This window comes from Poecilia formosa, unplaced genomic scaffold, assembly GCF_000485575.1.
Source record: "Poecilia formosa unplaced genomic scaffold, Poecilia_formosa-5.1.2 Scaffold390, whole genome shotgun sequence".
In the NCBI taxonomy this organism is placed as follows: domain Eukaryota; kingdom Metazoa; phylum Chordata; class Actinopteri; order Cyprinodontiformes; family Poeciliidae; genus Poecilia; species Poecilia formosa.
The window spans coordinates 304,189-327,570 of record NW_006800329.1 but is presented as its reverse complement, the minus strand read 5'-3'; the positions used below and the strand labels follow the sequence as shown (position 1 = coordinate 327,570).

Sequence of the window (23,382 nt, the reverse complement as noted above, 5' to 3'; positions counted from 1 at the left end):
TTTTCATCAACTCTGCCTTTCAGAAAGTCCTAATTAAAGTAAAACATTGAGGTCAGACGTCAATGCTTTTGAAGCATAAAGTGATAATTTTCTTAATATTTTCTGTTTCATTCAGAACTTCTACCTGAAACTCAGAACCTGCAGAACATTTTTCTCTCTGGAGAAAAAATCCAGGAACTGGAAGATCAGAGCAGAATGAAAACTGGAGATCAGTGATGGACAGAAAAGCTCTGATCGCTGCATCTCTGACATATTTTACATCTGATAACAACAGTAAACCTATTTTAGGTGAGAATAAACCAACATGGATATGACCCGCCACAGCCCAACGTGGGGCTGTGGCGGGTCCCTGATTCTAATTTATTCTAATTTCTTAGAATCAGGGCTAAGAAATTAGCTACTGATTCAACCCACACCAGAAAATAAAGGATTTAACTTTAAACTGATAACTGAAGTTATCAGTTTAAAGTTAAAGTGCACTTTGAAAATAATCAAGAAAAATAAGTAAATTTGCTGCACAATATCAAACTTAAGTGTAGCTACATTCTGTTCTGATTAATTTTATTTCAAACTTCACTGGCATCAATGCAAAAGTGTCAAAGTTTCACAAAATCATTGCTGCACCAAACAAAGGGAGTGGGGCGAACTGAGCCACAATCAGCTCTGACAGAATCCTGGTGACGGTCCAGGAAAGCAGCGCCAATAACTCTAATAAAATAACGCTGCAATGAGCATCGAGCAGAAGTTTCTCATGCTAAAGCAAAACTGCTATCAGAAAACCAACTCACCAAGGAATCAAGTCAGTAGGTTCACAGATTTGCATCAGTTTGTGAGGAAGACGGCAACAACGACCCATAATCACCGTGGAAACGGGTTGGATGCATTAAATAAGGTGGCAGAGTTTGGGGCAACACAGGAAGTGGACCCGCAAAAATAAAAGCCCTTGACTAATTGCGGGTTACAAAAGGAATATGGAGTTAAATTTATGGGTTATGTATTGAAAACTACAAAAAAGACATAGAAAGGCAAGATATATCACTTGCCTTTTATTTATAATTAGTTTTTTGATTTATTTAAATCAAATCAATAAATCAATCAACCATAAATGTGTGGGTTACTTGGGTTGAAGTCCATGTCTGTTGGGTTTCATGTCAACGAGCCAATAAGAAACATATTTGTAAAAAAAAAAACAGACATGTTTAATTAACCTATTTTCTCCACTGTAGTTTAAACATCTTCAGACATCAAATGTATAAACATCACAAATTAGAAAAAGCTCAAGACAATTTACTCTCTATATCAGTCATCATGCAGGGTGACAACTTAGCAACATAATTTAAAGAGAAATTAATAAAAGTATTGAAACAAACATTCATTTGTTTTTTTTTTTTTTACAGTCATGCTACAATATTTTTGCATTTTTATATTCATTACAGTAGTGGATGTTACATATTTACACTCAAATTTTGAGAATAAATTAGTTTGTATATATTTACTTTAATTTGTTCTCTTTTTGTGGTCATAATATTAACTGGGAGGGGCTCCTCTCCCACGGCCTCGGCCCCGTCCAGCACCCGGACCCGGCCCGGGTCCTCTTGGTCCTGGTGGCCGGTCTACCGGCCCTCGAGCATTTGGGTTGGACGAAGCCAGAGCCACATCCTTTTGTAGGTTTACTCCTTTTCCAGCAGAACCAGGTTTGGTTTTGGTGGGTTTCGCCTCTGGTTCTGGTGGTTTTTCTGCAAAGGAAAACTTGGCTTTACAACCGTAATGGGACACCAATCAATACCAATAAGATGAAAATTAGGGGAAAGGAAACACTTTGGAATCAGGGCTAAAAAATTAGCTACTGAATAATAAGCTGTAGCTTATATTTTGGTAGCTAGCTTAAATATTATTGCATAATATTCAGATAACATTTTGAAGGAGTTCTATTCAAATTGTTAAACTAGCATAAGATGAGAACATTATTTTTACCAACTCAGTTCAAATCAAATACAACCTGCTAATTAACCACTAGCCAAGTAGCTACATAGTGAGCTACACTGCAAGAAGCTAGCAAAAACTGAAGAAATCTGAAAATATTTTACAACCGTAGCTGTATTGTGATTACTTAACTGTTAAACTGTTACAGTTATGTTGATTAGCTCATAATAAGATAATAGTTCAATAAGAATGACAAACAAATGAAGCACTATTTGCTAATAAACCGTTAGCTAACTCCTATCATATGAGCTATCTTTAGCTCATCCTCATGTAGCTACTTAGTTAGATAAATATGGATTAAATATTAATCAGATAGCCCTAGTCCTTTGATAATCTCATCTTTAAATTTGTTAAATTATGTCATAATCAATAAAAAATGAGAAACAAATCAGGACAGCTTGCAATTATAGGAGTTAGCTATAAGTGGCTAAAGTAGTCATCTTACTAATTACAACTTCTGTTTGATATGTGTAACCCAGTGTTAAAAACACAAGTAAAAAATTAATAGATGTTGATTTAATATCTTATTCTACAACGAGATTAAAAAGTAATAAAGTTAAAAAAGAATACTTTGTAATTATGTTCATAAATGTAGATAAAAAAATGCTAAAAATCTTTAAAACCTGTGAAATATCCCTTTAGTGATTGCTTTTAGTGACGGTTTAAACAACCAATAACTGGCACAGACTGATTTCACATCAGCCAATCAGGTTGATTGTCCCGCCCCTTTAACTGCGGTGCTGAGATTTAGCTCAGATTGCGTCTAACACCCTTGAGTGCTGAAAGCTGACAGTTGTTCCGTGAATTGCCTGTAAGATTGTGTTAAATTCTTTGAAGAATCTTGGAAATTGGTAAGACAATGTTAAAATAGTATCGCAGAATTCATAATTCGGAATAGTGAATATGTTTTTTTAATTAGATCTCAGAAAGCTTAACAGCTGAAGTCCGGAAAAAGAATCCCCTGTAGTCGTGTAGCATTGAAGCGTCGGTGAGTTTTCGCACGTGCTCAGACGTTGGCTCAATAAATTCGCTAAAAATTGGCTAAAATACCTAATAACTGATCAAATTTAATAAAAAATAAAATTGTATTGTAAATTTTATATCATTATTATTGTGTATGTTGTATTTTTTCTATGTAATTTTACTTATTTTTCTATTAGTACATGTTTTAATATTTCAACATTGTTAATGTCATGGTGCTGTAATGTGCTCTTATTAGGAACTTTCTGTTTTCTGTAGGTCAGAGCTAATGCGGGTTTCTAATCCACATTCTGAATATTAAATTTAGTGTCATAGATGTACTTTGGTACTTTTAGATTGAAATGTAATATATTTTTACCACATATGAACTAATTTCTTTAGTTTACTGGTGTATTGGTAATACTTAACTGTGATAACTAGAATGAATTTGTTGTACAACATAGAAAAACTTGAAAATTGATAAAAGAGCTATTTGAATTATTGCTTATGCTTTATTGATATTAGCATCCTGAATTTTAACATGCTATACTTTGACCTTGTTCCAGGTCAGGTTTTTTTTCCTTATGGTGCACTTTTGAGGCATCGTGCCCAGAGACACCAAGATCGCCCTCACAAGAACTTGGATGGCGAGCCCCAGACCAGAGGACTGAGTGAACCGGTAGATGGTGACCTGACTGGTCACCAGCCGTGAAACATTAAAAAAATATTTGACAAATCACAATTTAATAAACAGCAAAGTTGTAAGAAGATAGTGCGATACTTGCTAATGAGCAGTTAGCTTATGAAGAACTTATAAAAACATTTCCATAAGTCCTTGCATAATCACTAATTAATGATCATTTCGTCTTAACTTAAATCCATTTTTTATCTCATAATATGACATTTTCTGAAGAGTCAGGATAATTGTTAGCTAGCAATGAAAAATAATAGTTTGTTGATGGTTTTGTAATTATAAACTCTCAATAATAACTTTATTAGCTTTATTAGCTAGTAAATTTATAGATGTGCTACTTTAAAATGAGCAAGGTAAATATGTATTAAATGACTAGCCATTACCTAAAGTTCATATTTTGTTTTATAACACTTAGCATATTACTAGTTGCTTACTAGTACTTATTCATATGCAACTGAGCTTTAGCTGTTAATTATTAACTACTTAAATCATCAGATATAATTAGATAGAGATGATTATTTATGATTAAATCAGGAGTTCATGTTTAGCTAATGTTTAGCTGCTAGCATTCCTTCTTATTAGCCGTGACGGTGGTTCTGGTTCTGACCAGGCTCCGGCGGTGGACTGAGGGACCGGTTGGGCAGCAGGTCCTCCAGGTCTTTCATGACCTGGTTGGTGCTGTCTTTGTTATTCCTCCGGTTCTTCTCTTCATCACGGGCCTGGACACAAAGAGATGGAGGGAAATATGAAAAGTTAAACGCTTCACCAACAATGGAAAGGCAAGCAGGGAGGTAACAACTTTTCCTTAATAACTGGACAGACATTAAGTCATTCCTGTTTGGATAAAAATAAATTATCATCATTAAAGCTGTTTCTCTACTTACCATCTGCATCTTCTTCTTCAGCTCCATGTTTGAGTTTTGGTAAGCTTTGGAGACTGAGTTCAGGTAATAGATGGCCAACCTGGAAGAGATAAGCTGGATTAAAGAACCGTTTCTTTGGCTTTGATTGAAGAGTCTAGAGCAGGGGTGGGCAATCCTGGTCCTGGAGGGCCGGTGTCCTGCAACTCTTAGATGTCTCCTTGGTCCAACACACTTGAATCCAACAGCTGAGTCATCTCCTCAGTGCAGTCAGGTTTTCCAGAGTCCTGCTAATGACCTCATTATTTGACTCAGGTGTGTTGAAGTAGAGACATATCTAAAGGTTGCAGGAGACCAGCCCTGGAGGCCTGGAGTAGGCCACCCCATGGTCGAGAGGGCCATATAACAGGCTTTGACGGGCCGGATGGCCCCAGAGCCTCCAGTTTGACACCCTGACTTACACCATGAGCAGCACAGCCGGGATGATGAGTCCGGGATTCGCTGCGTAACTGAACAGAGTCCCCATGAAGGCCGGCAGGTCCAGCCTGATTGTCTCCATGATGACATCGAACATCTTCGCCCTCCCGCTGCAGAAACACACAGACAACCAGTAACTAGGTACATTTACTCTATTATATTTACTGGTGTAACTTCTTTTAATAACTGTACTTTAACTACGCTGTACTTTGAGTTATTTTATTATGAAGTATTTCTACTTTTACTTGAGTAAAACTTTTGGATTTTGTATCCACTGAGTGAAGAAAAAACAAAAATTCACCAGGAAAAATTCTCTTTTGTCAAAATATAAAGATAAGTGGAAATTTTGGAATTTTAAGGATAAAAAAAAAAACGCTATACATAGAAAATAAAATTGGGCAAAATATTTTTTTCCTAAATCAGTGTCTTTTAATATAAAACATTAACAAAACCTTCAGGTGTGTGTCTGTCTGGTGAATTTTTGGTTAAAACATGTTTGTTTTTATTCAGTGGGAAGAAAATCCAGAATTTTTACTAAAGTAAGAGAAGAAATACTTCATAATAAAATTACTCAAGTAAAAGTAGTTAAAATAAAAGTAATTTTTTCAAAAAAGTTACTCAAATATAAATGTAACTAATTACATTTACTCAACTCTGGTTACATGAATTTGTGTCATTTTCTCCTTGAAAAACCATCATTTTGAGTTTTATAATTAAAAAATTTTCAACTGTTTAAACTCAGAAAATGTCCAAAAGTCAAGAATTTTAGACTAGATTAATCTCAGAATGTCATTTTTTTTAGCTGATTTTTGACTTTTCAAACTCAGAAATTTTAGGGTTACTCTTTTTTTTTGTTGTTTAATAATTTTTTTAAATATAATATTTGTGTTCTCTGCTCTCATAAAGCTTTGGTTGGTTTTGTTTACCTGAAGGGGCCGCAGTCGAACGACGGCGGCAGCGTCATGATGGTGTAAACGACGGGCAGCAGGCTCAGGAAGAGGATGAGCAGCAGGAGCCCCATGTAGAAGTTGTTGGACTTGGAGGCCTTGAAGACTCTTTCATGCGGGACGTTGGTGGCCATGACGGCCCAGCACTGGTAGTACATGGAGCTGAGGAGGCGGAGCACGTTGATGCCCACGAGCCCCGGGGCGTAAAACGCTCCCATCCTGCCAGAGGAAAACGCAAATGTGACTTTAAACTCAAGATTAAAGTCAGATTTCTGAGAAAAATTATCCAATAGCAAAATCAAGTAACTATGTTACCTTCAGTTGTTATCAAAATGCTACATATATCACATATGACTTAAAAGAAACTGAATTTGTAATTGAACTCCTTGAAATTGGATCTCTGTCTCTTTAAGAAACTCCTGCTCTTTTTGAAGCTCCGCCTTCCCAACATGGCTCCTCTATTAACCCTTTAGCAACCATTTTACCAGAGAAGTAGCTCCTATAATGAACTCAGCAGGTGTTTGCTAATTGCTGCTGGCTAGTCTGAAGGAGCAGAGTGGGGGAGGAGCTATGCCTTGAAGGCAGGGCTAGGCCCATCCTGGAGTTTTGCCCAGCTGAATAACATCATGGCATGAGGTACAGCTAAAATTTGTTGATTTTTCATGATACTGCCCCTTTAATGATTCTACTTTACCATAATGTAGCAGCACCAAGAAACAGAAACATGCAGACAATGTCTTTAGCTTTTTAGTTTTTACCAGATCATCCCCTGGTTGAAGACCAGTCCCAGAACGTTTCCACTGATGTCAAACTCTCCATACGACGGCTGAAAGTGATCAGACAACAATTACCAACAAGACAGAGAAATGAACCAATCAGTGGTTCCACCTGAGATATTTCTAGGTGCTTTGAATCTTATGTAAAGATTTATTTGGACCTGAAATTAAAGTGAGACTATAATATATTTCTCATACAATCTGGTGTTTAAGTAGGACAGCATATTAGGGCCATTGCAAATAGAACAAAACAACAAAGGGGTAAATTTCGTTAGGAATGTGTTCTTGCATTATATCTTGAAAATGGTCTCAAAACAACAATATTATCGTTTATCGCGATAACTTCTGGGACAATTTCGCGTCCTATTTGTGCCATTGATTATAAGTTTAAAACCTTCCAGCAACTTGAGGTTTATCAGCTTTAGCATGGAACCTTCATTATCCAGGTTTAACTCCCATTCAGAGGCGCAAAAAGTGGGTATGCAGCATATGCAACGCATAGGGGTGCAGCACCAGAGGGGGCGCCAAAACCCCGTCTGGAGGGGGCGACGCGCCGATGATGTTTTCCCATACACTTCAGCGCCTCACGCTCCTTCACCTCTCGCACATAACGAGGTACATGTAGCGAGCTTTACAGTTACACTTCATGCAGCGTCGCCTCGGGTGGGGGGTGTTCAGCGTCGGTCCTTCACCCTGAAGTTTCTTCCCTCGGGGGGGGAGGCGCCGATTTATGTTTTCGCATCCACCTGAATAATGTGCAGTTGCGCCACTGCTCCCATTTGATGCAAATTTCAGTCAAAGTTTTGAATGCAGATAAACTCTGTGTGTATTTTACGTGTTTCTCCAATACAAACCAGTGTTTCCAGTGACTTACAAAACCAGCTTCCAGGTCCCAGCACCAGCAGTAGTTGAGGAAGCGAACGATGACGGCGCGGGCGAAGTCGCCGATCAGGATGGTCAGGTAGGTCACCTGGATGTCTGAGACGGTCAGCTTCACAAACTCCTGCAGCACAGCCAGGATTTACAGGAACAGTTACATTTTATCTGCATTTCATATAAAACTGAGATTCTTCAGCGTAAAAGCCAAAGAACCAGAGTCGGGTAGCAATTAGTTACATTTACTTGAGTAACTCGTGAAAAAAAATTACTTTTGGGAGTATTTTTACTTTTACTTGAGTAATTTTACTATAAAGTATCTCTACTCTTACTTGTAGCAAAAAACATTTTTTTACAAATCAGTTTCTTTCAATATGAAAACCAATGAGACTTAAACTTTCATAACTTATTTGTTTTTCATTCAGTGGGTAGAAAATCCAGGAAATTTACTCGAGAAAAAGTAAAATTTGGTAAAAAGTTTAATTAAGTACTGAGTAACTGATTAAGTCAATCATTTAATATTTTAAAATTACATCAGACCAAAATATAAAGTGGAAATTTGGTATTTTAAGGAACAAAATGACCATAAATCAAGTAACCAGAGTTGGAAACAAACATGTTTTAACCAAAAATTCACCAGACAGACATGGACCTGCAGTTTGTGTTAAAGTTTTATAAGATTTTTTATTGGAAGAAACTGATTTGGAAACATTTATTTAGCCTGATTTTACTATTTTTTTGTTATTTATACGAATTCTTGTAATTTTTGTCCTTAAAATACCCAAATTTCCACTTAACTTTATACTTTATATTGATGATAATTTTTAAATTGATCATTTGATCAGTTATTCAGTACTTCAGTAGACTTTTTACCAAATATTTTTTACTCTTAAAGTTTCTGACTAAAACAAACTTTCAGGGTAAAATAATGGATGAGAGATAAACATTGTTATTGTTACTATGCCGACGAGCGTCTCCCAGCAGGGTCCTCTGATGACATCAGCCGGGTTCATGGGAGGTGGAGTGGCGTCCGAATCGTTGAGCATACGCGTGTAGTTGGCGTAGTACTCCTTCATGGCCCAGATGGAGGCGTTTTTGATGGACTGCTCCTCCTCCAGCTGGAGGAAAAACAACCCAGTCAGTGGTCAGGTTTCTAATAACGGCGAGAAAAAAGGTTTAAATGCATCACAAAACTTTAATTTGATGCTCTGTGTGGAACATTTTCACTACGTTATAAAGACAAACATATCCAGTTAACTTCCAGTGATACAGATATAAACCCTAAACTAACTGGATACCAGTATAATCCAGTCACATGATACTCAATGATAAACAGTCAGAAATTTCCAAGTTTTTTTCTAAAACATTTCTGAGATTAATCTCAAAAGTTCAGAGATTTTTCTAGCAAGTTTTCAACTTTTGTTCATCTGTGACAAATATTCGCAAATCCAATGCAAAAATAAAATCTCCTTGTTGACCATGGCAGTCATCTTGAATTTTTCAGTGGCTAATGTTTTTTTGGGAATATCTGTACCTTGTTGCATCCACATGGGAAAGATTTTACCGAGACATTCAATTATCTGCTGCATTATTTGGTAAGAACAGCGAAATGACCGAAGCGCAGCTAGCATTAGCACTAGCATACCTTACTGTTGACCTCATCAAACAGGGCGAACAGGAAGGTGTAGAGGTTTCCCAGGAAGAGGGCAAAGATGCGTCCCAGCTGCCACTTCAGGGCGATTCGAGGATGGTAGTCCTCCAGTTCAGCGATCGTCTCAAACAGAGGCGGACACACCAAACCCAGCAGGGACATGATGATCTCCAACTGGTGAGACACGCCACAGCCATCAATGAAACCAGGAGTCTTTGTTTTCTCCTGGTGTGTGTATCTAGAACTTCTTTACCTCATTCTTCTCGTACCAACTCAGGTCATCCCTGTTTGCAAATTCCTGCGATCTCTTCACCACAAAGTAGATGAGGTAGCCGCTGCCGCCAAGACTGCAGGTGATCAGGAAGTTGGCCAGAACCCGGAGAAACCGCCGCAGGTGGATGTTCTCGTCCTTCTGGTTCTCTTGCTCGTCCACGATGGATTCCTGTTCTTACCAAGAAACAACGTTGAAGGTTGGCGGTTGGTCAAAGTCAGAGTCTGAGAATGCCATCCCAGAGGCTGTGAGGTACCTTAAAGCTGGTGGTGATGGAGGCGTACTTGTTGTCAGCGGTTTCGGCATTGCCGATGAGGTAGTCCCAACTGGTGAACATCTTCCAGGCGAAGGTGAACTCGCCTTCTTCTCCATCTCCTCCGCCAACGTCGGCGTTTTTAGCCATTCTAAACAACCAACCAGAAACAGACTGCCACTAATTGGCTTCGGCCATTTATTATGCAGTGATGTTCTGGAGACTCACGTCCGGATCACCAGCATCAGGCTGTATCCGAAGCTCCCGATTCCTACCATAAGGTAGGACAGAGGCAACCTGAACTTCAGCGGACCGATGGTTCTCTTGTCGTCATAATATCCGTAGAACAGGACCGAGTATTTACAGTATCCCTGAAAGGTAGAGAAGGGTTTTCAGAAAGGCAGGGAGTTGGCCAAGTGGATATGAAAGCTTTCTCTTACAAAGTCTTCTCATTTTCTGAGTAGAAGATTTGGGCAATGTTGCCAGATTGGGTGGATTTCCATCCAATTGGGCTGGTCACATTGTTGAATAAAGAGCTTTAGCATTAGCTTCCACTAAATACCTTATTTATGTAGAGCTTTGGAGTTAGCTTCTGATTACTGCTTTAGAGTTAGCAACGCTAATCTTGTAGTTGGGCACTAACCATTGAAGTAAGAATGCTGATATGAAATTTCAACTGATAAAGCAACAAATAATTTTCCGTTGGGCCGTTTGTAACAGCAAAAAGTAAAACCTTTTGCAACCCTAAAGAACCGATGATAAAGGCAGTTCTTCTGCTTGGAAGGAAAATATAAAGAAAGGAGGAAATAAATGTCGTCTTTTCTGATACTCACGTTGAAGTCCATGAGAACTGAATAATCCTGAGCCGTGTCCTGCTCTGCTCTCGGTACCGTCTTTCTGGGAATGGATCCATAAGGAAGACCCATGAGGACCTGGACAGTTTAACGTAAAGAGTTAATTTCTTCTCTTTTTTACAACGGCCTGTTAGGACCGTCGTAAACAGAAAAAAAGAGTAAATTTACATTTTAAAAAAACTCAGAAATGTTTAAATTAATCTCAGAAATAGTCTTGAAAAAACAAAGTGATTTCTGAGTATGAAAAGTCAGAAATTTGCTACAGAAAAATGTAGATTAATCTCAGAAATTTTCTTTAAAAAATTTCTAAGTTTGAAAGGTCACAAACCTGCTAGAAAAATCTCAAAAAAATTTCAAGAAAAATAACTTGGAAATGTTCGAGTTTGAAAAGTCAAAATTATTCAAATATGAATTTTTTATTTTCTAAAGTTGCACATTTTTTTTTACTTTTCACCCGGAGTTTTTCTAGAAATATTATGATATAAATCTAAAAAGTTCAGATTTTTTCTAGCAAATTTTCAACGCAGCTCTGAAATGTAACTTTTTTTGTCGAAAATTTCTGAAATGAATCTAAAAATTTTAGTCTTATTTATCAAATTGTGAACTTTTGAAACCATTTAATTTCCTAGTTTTTTCTAGACAATTACTGATATGAAACAAAAAGTTTTTTTAGTTGTTTCAAGAAAAATTTCAACTTTTGAATCTAACTTTTTTTCCAACTTTTTTCCAGAACATTTCTGAAATTAATCTTAAAATCTCTGAGTTTTTTCTTTAAAATTTTAGACCTTTGAAACCCAGAGATTTTCAAGTTATTTTCTAGAAAATTTCTGAGATTCATCAAACAATTTCGTGGGTTTTTTTGGCAGAAATCCACTCCTTTTTTAACACTCTGAACTGCAGTAACTCACCTCAGGAATGACGACGAGTCCAAAGGTGAGACCAAACAGGACGAGATTCATGCCGTACATCCAGCGCAGGAAGATGAAGTAAGAAGCGACTGATGAGCCAAAGTGGCCTAAAGATTCAGAAACACATTTTTAAATATGGCGTTTACTAAATCTGATTAGTTTTCTGTTAAACTAAACTTACTTTCCACCTCTTTAATCTTCCTCTCCCAGGGGATGCAGGCTGTTCTGAAATTCTCAAAATCTCTCTGAAACTTTATCCATTTCTAAAACAAAACATGACAAAGCACATAGTCTGAAAACGAAAGCTAAATCAAAGAAAATAAGACAAAATTTAGCTGTTTTTTTTATCCAAACCTTGGTCATCATGACTTTGTAGGCGTACCACTTCCTGCCTTTTCCTTTCCCCAGAGCACCTTCAAACTTATCAACAAATTGTTGAGCTTCCCTGCAGAGCAGCATAAAACACTCAATAAACTCCAACAGTATGCAGATGATGCTTTGGTTGGTTTATATTTGTCTAAACAGGGTCGGCCAAAGCCTTTTTGGGTCCCGAAGCAGATTTTTATTTGGGCCCCACATACCAGCATGTAAACACCAGATGCTTCATTATTCCTAAGCTACTCTATGTGTGTAGCATTAGCGATATTTGTAATTAGCTTACATCATGCCAGTGTTATTATGGCTGTTGATTTCAACCTTACAGGAGTAGCAAACAAACAAATATTACTATTTGGATTTTGAGATGCAGAATGGGATTTAAGTGTGTCGTATTATTTTAATTATTTGAAAGTAACATCAGCTGATGAACAGTAAATTTACAGTAAAAAAGTTAGCAAGTCTGATATCATGTTTCCCCAACAGTAGCACATAAAAACTTCAAAAACATAATTTTTTAATGTGTAATAACATTTAGTTTAATTATATATATGTATATATATTAGCCATTAGCTTGATGCTCTTGGGTGTCCCCTGGTGGTGTGGAGGTCCTAAGCAGCTGCTTAATTTGTATATGACTTGGGCCGGCTCTGTTCAAATTTTCCACCTTTGTTCTCCAGACACAGAAATTGAAGAATCTGAGTTTTTGTGACGTTACTTTAAGAGAACCAGCCTCCGCTTCATCCGCCAAGGCTTGTTCCTTATGGTGGCGATCAGCTTCTTCTTCTCCTCCACCTCCTCCATCAGCCGTGCCATCTCCCCCTCCGACATGGACTCCTCCTCCTCGTCTGAGTTCGAGTTGGAGTCCGACGAACTGCAGGAGAAACGGAGCCAAGTTAGTTTTTAAACATAGAATATAACATTCGCTTCCCAGTTTAAAGCAAAGTCTGTTAAAAGTGATCAGAAAATACATTTTAGGAAATCAACTTGTATGGAGCTATATGACAGTCATATTGATAAATTTATGTTAACTTGCGCAACTTTTGTTACTATATCTATTTTTCTAAGCCTGAACCGAAAAAAATAAAATGTTTTCAAAGAAAAACCACTCTGCTAGTTTTTGATTATAAGTTTATGCTTTTTGGTGTCTGAAAAACGAGTAGTTTCAAAAACCTCCTGAATGTAACGTCACCAATCACCGGGCACCGTTTCCTAGCAACCCCAGCGGAGTTCCACCCGTTACCTAGCATCCCCAGCGGCATTCAACCGGTTACCTAGCAACCTCAGCAGAGTTTGGCCCGTTATCTAGCAAGCAAAGCAGAGCTCCAGCACATTTCGTTAGCTGGTTTTACCGCTGCACAATGGCTGCTGGAAAAGACAAAGTCTTTTGTTGTTGACTTGCTATCCAGAAATCACTTGAAGCATTCTTGTTGGTTGTGCAGGAGGTTCCACTTTTGCTTCTCAAAGATGTACGGTTGTATAGATAAAATCTCATTATCTAAAAATGATGTGCAAAAATTTTTGTTTCCTAACCTGTTCAGAGGAATAATGGGTCACCTTTAAATGACCACCTGTAATACTCTGATCGTCCACCAGAGGGCAGCGTGTTTGATTAAAGGGGAGGTGAAGGTATAATATTAAAACATTCTCCTACCTGTCACCCTTTTTCTTCTTCTTCTTCTTGTCGTCATCTTTATCTTTCCCTTTGTCTTTTCCTTTGGCGTCGCCTTTCTTTCCCTTCCCGCTCTCCTCCTCCTTCCCTCCTTTCTTCCCTCCTTTCTTTCCTCTCTTTCCTTTCCCATCATCGCTGTCGTCTTCATCACTGTCTTGGGCTTTGCCACCTTTCTTCCGGTTTGCTGCTCCTCCTCTCTTCTTCTTAGGAGACTCATCTTCACTGTCATCATCATCGTCGTTGTTCTTACCCCCGCCCCGTTTATTGGCGGGCTTCCTTCTGTTTCCTCCTCTTCCTCGTCCCTTTGGAGCTTCATCTTCATCATCTTCCTCTTCGTCGCTGCCGGCCTTCTTACCTCTTCCTCTCCCTCTTCCTCCTCCTCGTCCACCTGCCGGCCTCCTGTTCGCTCTCCTCCGGTTGCCGCCGTCTAAACATTAAATCACATTAAACACAATATGAAATACTGAGCTACGGAAGCAAATTAGAGCCAATTTAGACAGAAAAAAGGACCAAATTTCTGCCAAAATAAACCTTTTTTTTTTTTTTTTTCCAGATTAATCAGGAATTTTCTAGAGAAAAAATCTGAGTTTGAATATTTGCTAGAAGAAACTCAGAAATTTTTAGACAAATTTCAGAACTAAAAACAACTCAGAAATTCTGAAATAAATGTCAGAAATTTCTAGAATTTTCTAGAAATTTCAGAGTTGAATATTTGCTAGAAAGAATTTCAGAAAACTTGAAGTTAATTTCAGAAATTTTCAACAAAAAAAAAACTTGGAAAAGTTTTTGAGTTTGCTTGAAAAAAACAAAGATATTTTCAAATAAAGCTCAGAAATAAAAAAAACCCTCAAAATTTAAATGAAATTCAAATTCAGAAGTTTCCAAATTATTTTCTAGAAATTTTATAAGATAAATCTCTAAATTCTGAGTTTTTGTAAAAAAAAATTGGATTTTTCTCACTCAGATTTTTTTTTTTTTGTAAAATAAAAAAAACTTTGAGATGAATTTGAAAATTTTTATTTTTTTCCAGCAAGTTTTTTGACTTTTCAAACTTCAGAAATGTTTAGATTAATCTCAAAGTTTCTGATTATTTTTGGCAGAAATCTACAACGGCCCTTAATACACCGACATCATGAGTTTCTGATCCAAATTATAAAAGTTTTTTTACTCACCATCGCTGTCGGTCACATCTTCATCTATATCGATTTCAACTGAGGAAAACCGTAGATGAAAGAAAAATTTTATTTATTGAAGGATTAATTTTAACAAACTTGTATGCAAAATTTTAAAAAATATATAAACTGCAAAAACATAAAATCGTATTTTTGTTTAGTTTCTGCTGCAAATATCTTATCACACTTGAAATAAGAAAAAAACTTACCAGAGATAATATTTTAGCAAGACCTGGAGCTTTTTGTTTTACATAAATAATTTAATATTGATGAAAAAGTTCCAGTTCCACTAGCAGATTACTTCACATGTATAAAGACATTTTCCATGTTATTAGTGAAATAATCGGAAAATGACACTAACTCTTTTTTACTTAGCAAATTCTGAAATGTCCAAGTTTTATTTAGAGAATTTCTCAAATTAACCTCAAAATTTCAGTTTTTTTTTTCCTACAAATTTTCTCTTTTGCAGCTCAGAAGTTTCCAAGACTTTTTCCAGAAAATTTCTGAGATTAATCTAAAAATTCCTGGGGTTTTTATAGTAAATGTTTGATTTTTCTAATTCAGAAGTCTCCAGTTTTTTTTTCATGAATATTTCTGAGAATACTCTAAAAAAATCAGCAACTAATCTCAAATTTTCAGAATTGTTTTTTTTTTACCTACCATGTCTTAGATAACAATTAATTTAGTAAGTGACTGAATAAATAAGAAATCAATCAAAATAATCTGCTGCAAACCAAACTCATAATTTAGAAATATTCCCAAAACAAAATCCAGCATATTTAAAATGAAACGTGGTTAAATTAAAGGCAGATTTCTGGATTATCGCCTCACCGTCCTCGGCCGCTGCGCTTCTTCTCGGCATGATCCTCTCTCTTTCCGTCGCCCTCCGTCTGCTCTGCCTCGGCTTCCCGCCAGAGACCAACTCAGATGTCTAACAGCTCTGTTACCATGGCGACGGCCGCACGCAGGTGACAAAGGGTGTTTTGTTGTGAGGTGCAGATCTGCAAAAAAAGAATTTATTAAAAATAAAAAAAAGGTGATGAAGTAAAACCTCAGCTTTATTGCTCAGAGTGGGGGGTCATGAACAGACGGCAGTGCCGTACCTGTCCAGGTGTAATGGCGCAGGTTTCCTTTCCTGGGAACAAAAAGTTGGTAAAGAGTCGCTGAAACACTCTCACTCGGTCTGTCACCCGAGAGGACAGCGGCAACCATCTTAAAGATTTAATGAAGGTTTAGGTTTCCCTGTGAGAGGCTCATTTAGCAGCTGTAAACACGAGCACGTGGCTCTGCATCGGAGAGGCTTTTACGGAAGGCCAAAAGTGCCACAAATCGCAAATTTTTTTTAAACACAAAAAGTCACGCAAAAAAAATGTCGGCTTATGGCTTAGAAAGGAGTAAAATATGGTGAAAATCCTGTCAAAACAACGCTTTTTACGCTATTGTAAGGACTACGTTCTAAAAATTATACCGTTTATACTGATCATGCGTCTGAGAGTTTATTATGGAAGGTCAAAAGTGCCACAAGTTGCACCAGTTAAAAGTCTGGCTAAAAAGTCACAAAAAAATGCCAGTTTATGGCTCAGAAAGCTGTAAAATATGGCAAAAGACTATGTTCTAAAAATTACAGCATTTATAGATGTTTTGACAGGATTTTTGCCTTTTTTATAAGAATCACAAGCCGCCAATTTTTTTTTGTGACTTTCTAAACGGATGCATGGTAAAAGTGTTAATTTGTGGCACACATGGCTTTCCATAGTCTCTTCTCCTCTTGGTGCAGTTTGGATGAGGAATCAGCCGATCTTGAAGAGGGAGGTGAGAAAGTTGAGCTGCAGAACGCCTCGTTAAAAACCGAGCAGAGTTCATGTTTCACATGGATAATGACTCGATTACACAGTCATTATCCATGACTGTTCTTACAGCCAATTGACCTTTGACACCTCACGTGAAGACAAGGTCAGCCAAATAAAGATTTCCTAAAATAACAAATATTTCCAAAAAGAAAAGCTTAATTTTTCTGTTAATTTCCCTCTAAATAAGTTATATTAAGTTTAACTGAGGGCAGAAATGTTCAGCTGAGATTTTAAAGGAAACAAATGCAAGTTTATTTTTCTCCTGAAATTCACCTTCAGAAAAGGTTTGATTGGCCACCAGGTGGGGTAAAAATCACATTTCTGATATGTAAAAAACAGAAGTTAATATTTCCATTTAATGGTCATTAATACATTTACAGGATCAATTTTGACCCTTTATGACTTTAATAACTGTAAAAAGGAGACATACACTGGTAGAATAGAAAATTAATTACAGCTTCTGAAATGAGATTCATTGCATTTGTTTCTATAGCAGAAAATTAAATGGTAGGAAAAACTCTTGACTATTAAGTGTGAAAACAGTTTGAAATAAATTAACTGATGTTATTCTACACCACATTTAAAAATGACCAAACATTCCATTTTATGTATTTGTGAACATAATTTATTTACATAATACAATAATGGAAGATTAAACACACACACACACACACACACACACTGCAGAATATAAATACGATATACAAACTTTTAGAACTAAGAGGGGTTAAAAAAAAAAAGCAGCAAGACCCAAAAACAGACAAAACAAAATTAATGGAAATCGTAAAACTTTCAACCACCAATCAGTTAAATCATCGCTTCCCCACAACGTCACTTCTTAAAGAAAAAAACAACAGGTGAAAGATGAACCCCTTCCAAAACGAGTCGTACAAACTGCACACACACTAGTGTTCAGGAGAGCTAAGTTAACGGCAACAATCAGTCTTGGACGGTTTGAGGACTCCGTTAGAGCCCAACGCCACAGGAAGTGAAGCACAAAAGTTGGCAAAAATGTCTCCTACAAGGAATCCAAGTTTGGGTTTGTGTCTTGGCAGAAATCCAGACGGTTAAACGAATCTATTTTGCTACTCAAGCCAGCAGAGAGCAAGCGTAGACTGCCCGATAGTCCGGGCTAACGCCGTTACTGGGCAGATTTCAGCCCGTTAGTCCGAGTTGGCGTTGTTACCGGGCAGATTTCATCAGAAAAACCGGAGCAGGAAGCCATCAGTAGGATGTTTTTAAAGGGAAGCCACACCTTAATCCGCCTCCTCCTCAGCCAGCATTAAAGCTCCAAACGCCGACGAGAAATCACGAGAAGAAGAAGAAAAATCATGTTAGCATAAAATGTGAGCCGGGTCGGAACCGGAGGGAGAATGAAGGAACAGAAGCCGAGTTCAGGTCCGTGTTCTGAAATCTGTTAAAAGTCCAACAGAGTGGAGACTCATATTCTCTGGATCTTCTCTGCCACCACCATGGGGTTCTCCTTACGGATCTTGGCAGCGGCGTCGGCTTTGTAGTCGTACGGACAGTCGTGTTTGTCGGAGTAGCGGTGGATCCCGCAGAACAGATTCCCACAGCGGCAGCCGAAACCTGGAAGAGACAGACAGGATTTATAACCAGGATATGAGGATGGGAACGGGATTTTAGACAAAGATCAGGATGAAAAAAGAAAAAAATCTGGGGGGAAGGATTTAGACTCTTATTTACGACTAAAAAAACAAAACTGCTGTTTCACAGAGAATGCTAAACGTCTGAACACATCAGAAGATACTGCCAAGAGATGGAGAGAGAGAGATGAAGAGAGAGAGAGAGAGACAAAGAGAGAGAGATGGAGGGAGAGATGGAGATGAAGAGAGACGACGACAACGTTGAAGAGAGAAGAAGCTAAAGCTGTAGACAGGTGAAAGTATTTCATATTTAGCTCCATGGAGGAAGATGACATGCCTGAACCCAAAGTGTTTTAAAGAAAACAGTAAAACCACATCAATGATGTTGATTCTCCTTTAAACTGATATTTTGATGCAGAAAATATTTCTGTAGAGTGAAATTTGCACCAACAGCAGCATTTGTTGTTTTTTTTTTTTTTGCTCGTGGAAAAAGAAGTAAAAACTCAAAACATGGTTTTAGAAAAACTGCAAGAGTGGAATCACTTGAAGAAATTTGCTTAAAAGCAAAAGATATTTCAAAATATAAACAATATAAAGAAAAAGCTGAAAGTTGATGAATAGCTGAAATCAGGCTGAAAAACGTTGAGGCAGAATATCAGGAGTCAAACCGTCGTGTTTCCCACCAGTGAGGCCGACTTTTTTGCGACACATAAAGCAGCGGTTCTTTTTGGGCTTGGTGGGTTCGGAGGGTCCGACTTCTTCACTGCCAGCAATGGAGGGGAGAGGAACCGAACAGGGCGGCTGATTCACAACTGGAGACAAAAACAGATTTTAAAACAGGTTTATTTTTACAGCACATTCAAAGTGATCTGTATAAATTATTACGATCCTGATTTTAATAAAATCAAAAAGCGTGCTCGTTAAAACCAGCTGCTGCGTTTCTGGTACCAACCTGCTTCTGGGTCTTCTAGTTTGCTCCCTGATGCCGGTTTCTCCCGAGACGAGAGCCTCATTTCAGTCATCTGCTGCGTCACCGAGGCGGCGGCCGAGCTCCCACTGAGGAGGAGGAGGAGGAGGAAGAGCAACACATCATGAAGTAGAAAAGGGTTTCATGTTCTCAGTTTTTCCTCAGACTTTCTGTTAATTTTAATCCTCAACTTAATTCAGAAAATGCAGAAAATTAACCAGAATGTAAAAAAAAAATAAAAAATCATAATTTATTTATATTTAAAAATATATTTTTCCTAAACTTGTTCAGACCAGGAAGAAACTAAATTTCATATCCTAGATTTTTTTATTTTAAACTTTATAAAAACAGATTTCTACAGACCCCCTCAATACATTGGATTATTTTAGGAAATTGACCACAATGTGAAATACATTATGCAGCTCAATTACACAGCTAGATGTGTGAAAACTTTTGTTTCTGTTAAACATGATGATTTTCCACTCAGTTAATAAAAATGACATTTAAAATTAGAATATTACATAAGACCTATAAAAACAGAAATGTGCGATTGATGAAACATGTTTTATAACTGATTAAAAGGTTATTTTCAAAATTTTATCTGAAAAATGAGACTCAACGGGACCCATTATATATTAAAATTTAATGAGGAAATTGAGTGGAAGGAAAAACTGCTTGAAAAGAGCAAATAACTTCTTGAGACTACATAATCAAATCATTGAATAAAAAAAATCTTTTGAGTGTCTTTTTGAGGGGAGTTTCAAAATCAAGTTGTTTGGATACAATTTATTGTGAAAGAGCTTCAACAGGAAGTTCTTACCTGAGGGGATCTGTGGTGTCGGAGGCAGCAGCCGCCTCAGCCGCCTCCTCTGCAGCAGCAACGGCGGCAGCTGCAGCGTTGTTCAAAGTGTCCTCTAAACTCTGGATGGCGGACTCCTCGGCTGTGGAGCTGCTGCCTGATGGAGGAACAAGATGGAGGAACAAGATGGAGGAAAAATGTAAAGCAGGTGAGAGTGAGCAGAGAGAAGCTAAGGTTCTCACCGATTGGGCTCAGAGAGCTGACGCCGCCGTTGTTCTGTCTCGACAGGTGCTCCTTGTGGCAAACGGAGCACATGCCGTTGGTCCTGGGGTTGCCATAGAAACCACAGCCAGTGGCGCACAGCATGGGAACCGGGCTCTGATTGGTCTCCTGAGCCATGGCAAAATGTCCGCCACCGACTGACAGATCCTGGAGACGCAAACAGATTCACGTCAAAGATAGGAAAAATAATGAGGACAGATGGGTCACCGCACAGGGAAATTACAGGACGGTCAGCCGAGAAACAAACATATAGATTTAAACATAAATAGCTATGACAGGGCCTGGATAGAAAAAAATACACTACAGTCAAAATACAAATAGTCAAAATAACAAGAATAAAGTCATAAAATTTCAAGAATGAATTTATGTGAGAATAAATAAAAACTGATCATGTTGTTCCAGCCCCCCTGCTGCTCTGTGTTCTGCTTTAGGCAGTCTGTCCTGAGGTATAATATCATAGCTCGTCCTATAAACGGTAACATGTTACCGTCATATTTGGTTGTACCCAAAATTAGGCTGCTAGTATTTGAACCGGCTGTACATCGTGTGCTGTGTGACACCAAGGACACAAACGTCCAGAAACACTGAATATAATAATGTTCTAAAGGCAGGAATCAGCTTACAATGTTTGGTTTTAACTCATTTTCATTCATTCTATCATTTTCAAACAAAAGCTAGCTGGCTGGAAAAGGTAGAAAAACTTTTCCCCTTACTTACAACAAACACAAATTAACCTATTTATCTAATTTTCTTCTACATATTTGATAATTTATTTGCAAATTATTTAGAAAGTGACTTAAAGAGTGAATAAATGATTTCACTGACTGTCTAATAGTTGTATAATAATGTGAAAATCAAATACAGAACAAACAATAAATGCATTTAAAACCAAATTATCATCACTAAACTGGAAAACACTGAAGAAATATGTAAATTAAATATTTCTACATTTAATTGTAAGACAATTGTCCAATAATTTTGTATGTTTATTACAATAAAAAAAGCATTTTGTTATTCTAGTTGAAAGATTTTCATGCTTTGCTAGATAAATTTAGTCCATTTGCTAAATTATTCTCATTCATATTTACACTTAACCATAATGTTCATGGTTAAGAGTGAAAAAGTAAAATTTAGAAATAAAACAAATTTTAAAGGGCCTTGTATATATAAATTTAAAAACTACTTTCATGATTCCAAAGGGAAATAAAATTAATTTACCTTAAATTAAATTTACCTCAGAAATGTGGTTTTTAAAATGACGTGGTTTTAACTTTGAGTCTATAATTCTGGTATCATTTGTAGGTTTGTTATTTTTTTTCTCCCCAAATATATTCAAATCTTTAAAATGTGCTGCTTCAGTCAGAGGTTTCCTCAGGTTCACTGTAATACAGACAACAGGAGATCTTTCTTATTGACAGAAATCAGTATCTACAGCAATTCTTTAAAGAAAATGGTTTAAGTTAAAACATTTAATTTCAGTCACTATCACCAACATGAAGTTGTCTCATTTTGAGCTGTCTCCCTAATTAGACCCGATCAATCTGTGATTTTGCTACAATAATAACTCAAACTAATACCAGCGGCTCAAATCAAATAAAAAGGTCAATTATACAGGTTATTTAACTCCAACACCTGGAGATCATAGAGACAAAAGCCTCTAATGAGGAACTCCATGACCCATTAGCTAGTCTTTTCTAGCTTTAGCGTGGAGAATACATGATTATATCGCCAAGAAAAATTTAAAATAACAACCCCAAAACATTTTGAGTAAAACTGAACTAAATCAGTGACAATTTGTTGTTTTCATTTGTTTCCTGATCGGTTTCTGGGCCACAGCCGTTTTAAATCTACAAATCCACTGAGTCATGCTAGCAGGCTAATAACCGATGCTAACAGCTTTGCTTTGAAGAAACCCCCTAATAAAACTTATTGGGACAACTGTTTTAACATTAAATTCACGAAAGAAATGTTTATTTTGAATTAAAAGCAATAACTTAAAATTGTACTCCTCCATATATTATTTATTCAAATAAATGGACGGTGCTAGCTTTGTTAGCCACAGTGGTAGCTAATGATCATTTTCTGCTGCTAGCAGATTAACGTTAGCCAAGTTAAAACATGTAAAATACTAAAGTAACCACTTTTATATTAAACCTAGTAAAGGTTGTTGCTGCTAATAAGTTATTTGACCGAAATATGGATTATTCGTAGGAAAAAACTCACAATTAGGAAAGGTAAAGTTTCCGACGACACGTGCTAGCAAACCGTTCTCTAAACTGATTTTTACTTTAACAACTTTCTACATAAGCTTAAATTGTGTTCTCGGGAATTTTCGCGCAAGTTGAGTCTATATCTAAAATTATTCTTTATGTGTTTAACGTTTAAAGCAATAGGAAAATATTTAACAGGACGGTTTTAACTTACCCTTTGTGACTGAGGAACGCTGCTTTTCTTAGCCGGTTTAGCGATCACGACCAAATAACCTCACTTATCCTGAAGTTAACTAACCGTCTAACTAACTAGGGGCGTCTAGGTGAGTCTTTTTCCTTTCTTTCCTTCGTTTCGGACGTTCCTCACCTTGGGGATGGTGGCTAATTTTGTTATCTACGGCCCCTCGGTCTGTAGCGCTGTGTTGGCATCTGTTTTGTTTTACGTGTTGGCGTTCTGCTGATGGCAATTACAGATCTGTTTCGGGATCCGAGTCATTTGGCTGAGATCATTTTAAAGATACGACTCCTTTTTTCAGCCTCCTCACTACAATAAATTATATATTTTTTTGGTGATTTATGACTAAATCGGTATTTCAAATCCGAGACGATGGCTTTGAGCTAGAATGAAACAACTGTATCACTGAGCCAAAGTCTTCCCATGAATATAAACATAGAAAATGTAGAAGAAAGAAAATCAGAATAATTGAATTGAAAATTTGGGTCCAATACAAATACACTGTTTAATTTTTTTAACCTACATGTTTGAATTGCGGATGCTTGGCTTCCTTTTATAATGTTTTCTTTTAGTGTTTGAATGCGTAAAATGGACCTAGGCTCACATTTGGCCTCTTTGATTTGGACAATACATAAACTATGTTAGGTACAAAATTGTTTAGTCAGTTTTAATTTTTCAGCTCGCTTTAAATTTTATTCTGATG

At 37.2% G+C, this 23,382-nt stretch overlaps 2 protein-coding genes across 2 annotated transcripts; both read right to left on the bottom strand.

The window, feature by feature from the left end:
• Window positions 1-1,044: 1,044 nt before the first annotated feature.
• Window positions 1,045-15,965, bottom strand: tmc2a (transmembrane channel-like 2a). Its single transcript, XM_007575856.2, has 21 exons — window positions 15,833-15,965; window positions 15,561-15,730; window positions 14,730-14,768; window positions 13,540-13,984; window positions 12,604-12,759; window positions 11,865-11,955; window positions 11,692-11,773; window positions 11,511-11,617; window positions 10,582-10,680; window positions 9,977-10,119; window positions 9,752-9,899; window positions 9,478-9,666; window positions 9,219-9,398; window positions 8,533-8,691; window positions 7,572-7,700; window positions 6,680-6,747; window positions 5,901-6,140; window positions 4,959-5,084; window positions 4,522-4,600; window positions 4,245-4,356; window positions 1,045-1,736 (listed from the first exon to the last, which is right to left on the bottom strand). The coding sequence occupies exons 2-21, from the start codon at window positions 15,589-15,591 to the stop codon at window positions 1,528-1,530; spliced, it is 2,832 nt and encodes a 943-aa protein (XP_007575918.1). The 5' UTR covers window positions 15,592-15,730; window positions 15,833-15,965; the 3' UTR covers window positions 1,045-1,527.
• A 1,350-nt stretch (window positions 15,966-17,315) lies between these two features.
• On the bottom strand, window positions 17,316-22,911 carry LOC103154522 (AN1-type zinc finger protein 5). The gene is made up of 6 exons (XM_007575838.2): window positions 22,659-22,911; window positions 20,195-20,381; window positions 19,974-20,109; window positions 19,139-19,242; window positions 18,870-18,998; window positions 17,316-18,169 (listed from the first exon to the last, which is right to left on the bottom strand). The coding sequence occupies exons 2-6, from the start codon at window positions 20,349-20,351 to the stop codon at window positions 18,021-18,023; spliced, it is 675 nt and encodes a 224-aa protein (XP_007575900.1). The 5' UTR covers window positions 20,352-20,381; window positions 22,659-22,911; the 3' UTR covers window positions 17,316-18,020.
• Window positions 22,912-23,382: the final 471 nt, after the last annotated feature.

What these genes read in the sequence shown, in the direction of transcription:
- tmc2a (XM_007575856.2), bottom strand. Translation starts at nt 15,591, where the DNA reads ATGCCGAGAAGAAGCGCAGCGGCCGAGGACG. An exon ending in GGGACCTGGAAGCTGGTTTT is followed by an intron (nt 6,748 to 7,571) that starts GTAAGTCACTGG and finishes GATCACTTTCAG; the next exon opens with CCGTCGTATGGAGAGTTTGA. An exon ending in TTCAACCAGGGGATGATCTG is followed by an intron (nt 6,141 to 6,679) that starts GTAAAAACTAAA and finishes TTCCTCTGGCAG; the next exon opens with GATGGGAGCGTTTTACGCCC.
- LOC103154522 (XM_007575838.2), bottom strand. Translation starts at nt 20,351, where the DNA reads ATGGCTCAGGAGACCAATCAGAGCCCGGTTCCCATGCTGTGCGCCACT. An exon ending in GACACCACAGATCCCCTCAG is followed by an intron (nt 19,243 to 19,973) that starts GTAAGAACTTCC and finishes CCTCCTCCTCAG; the next exon opens with TGGGAGCTCGGCCGCCGCCT. An exon ending in ACTAGAAGACCCAGAAGCAG is followed by an intron (nt 18,999 to 19,138) that starts GTTGGTACCAGA and finishes TTTTGTCTCCAG; the next exon opens with TTGTGAATCAGCCGCCCTGT.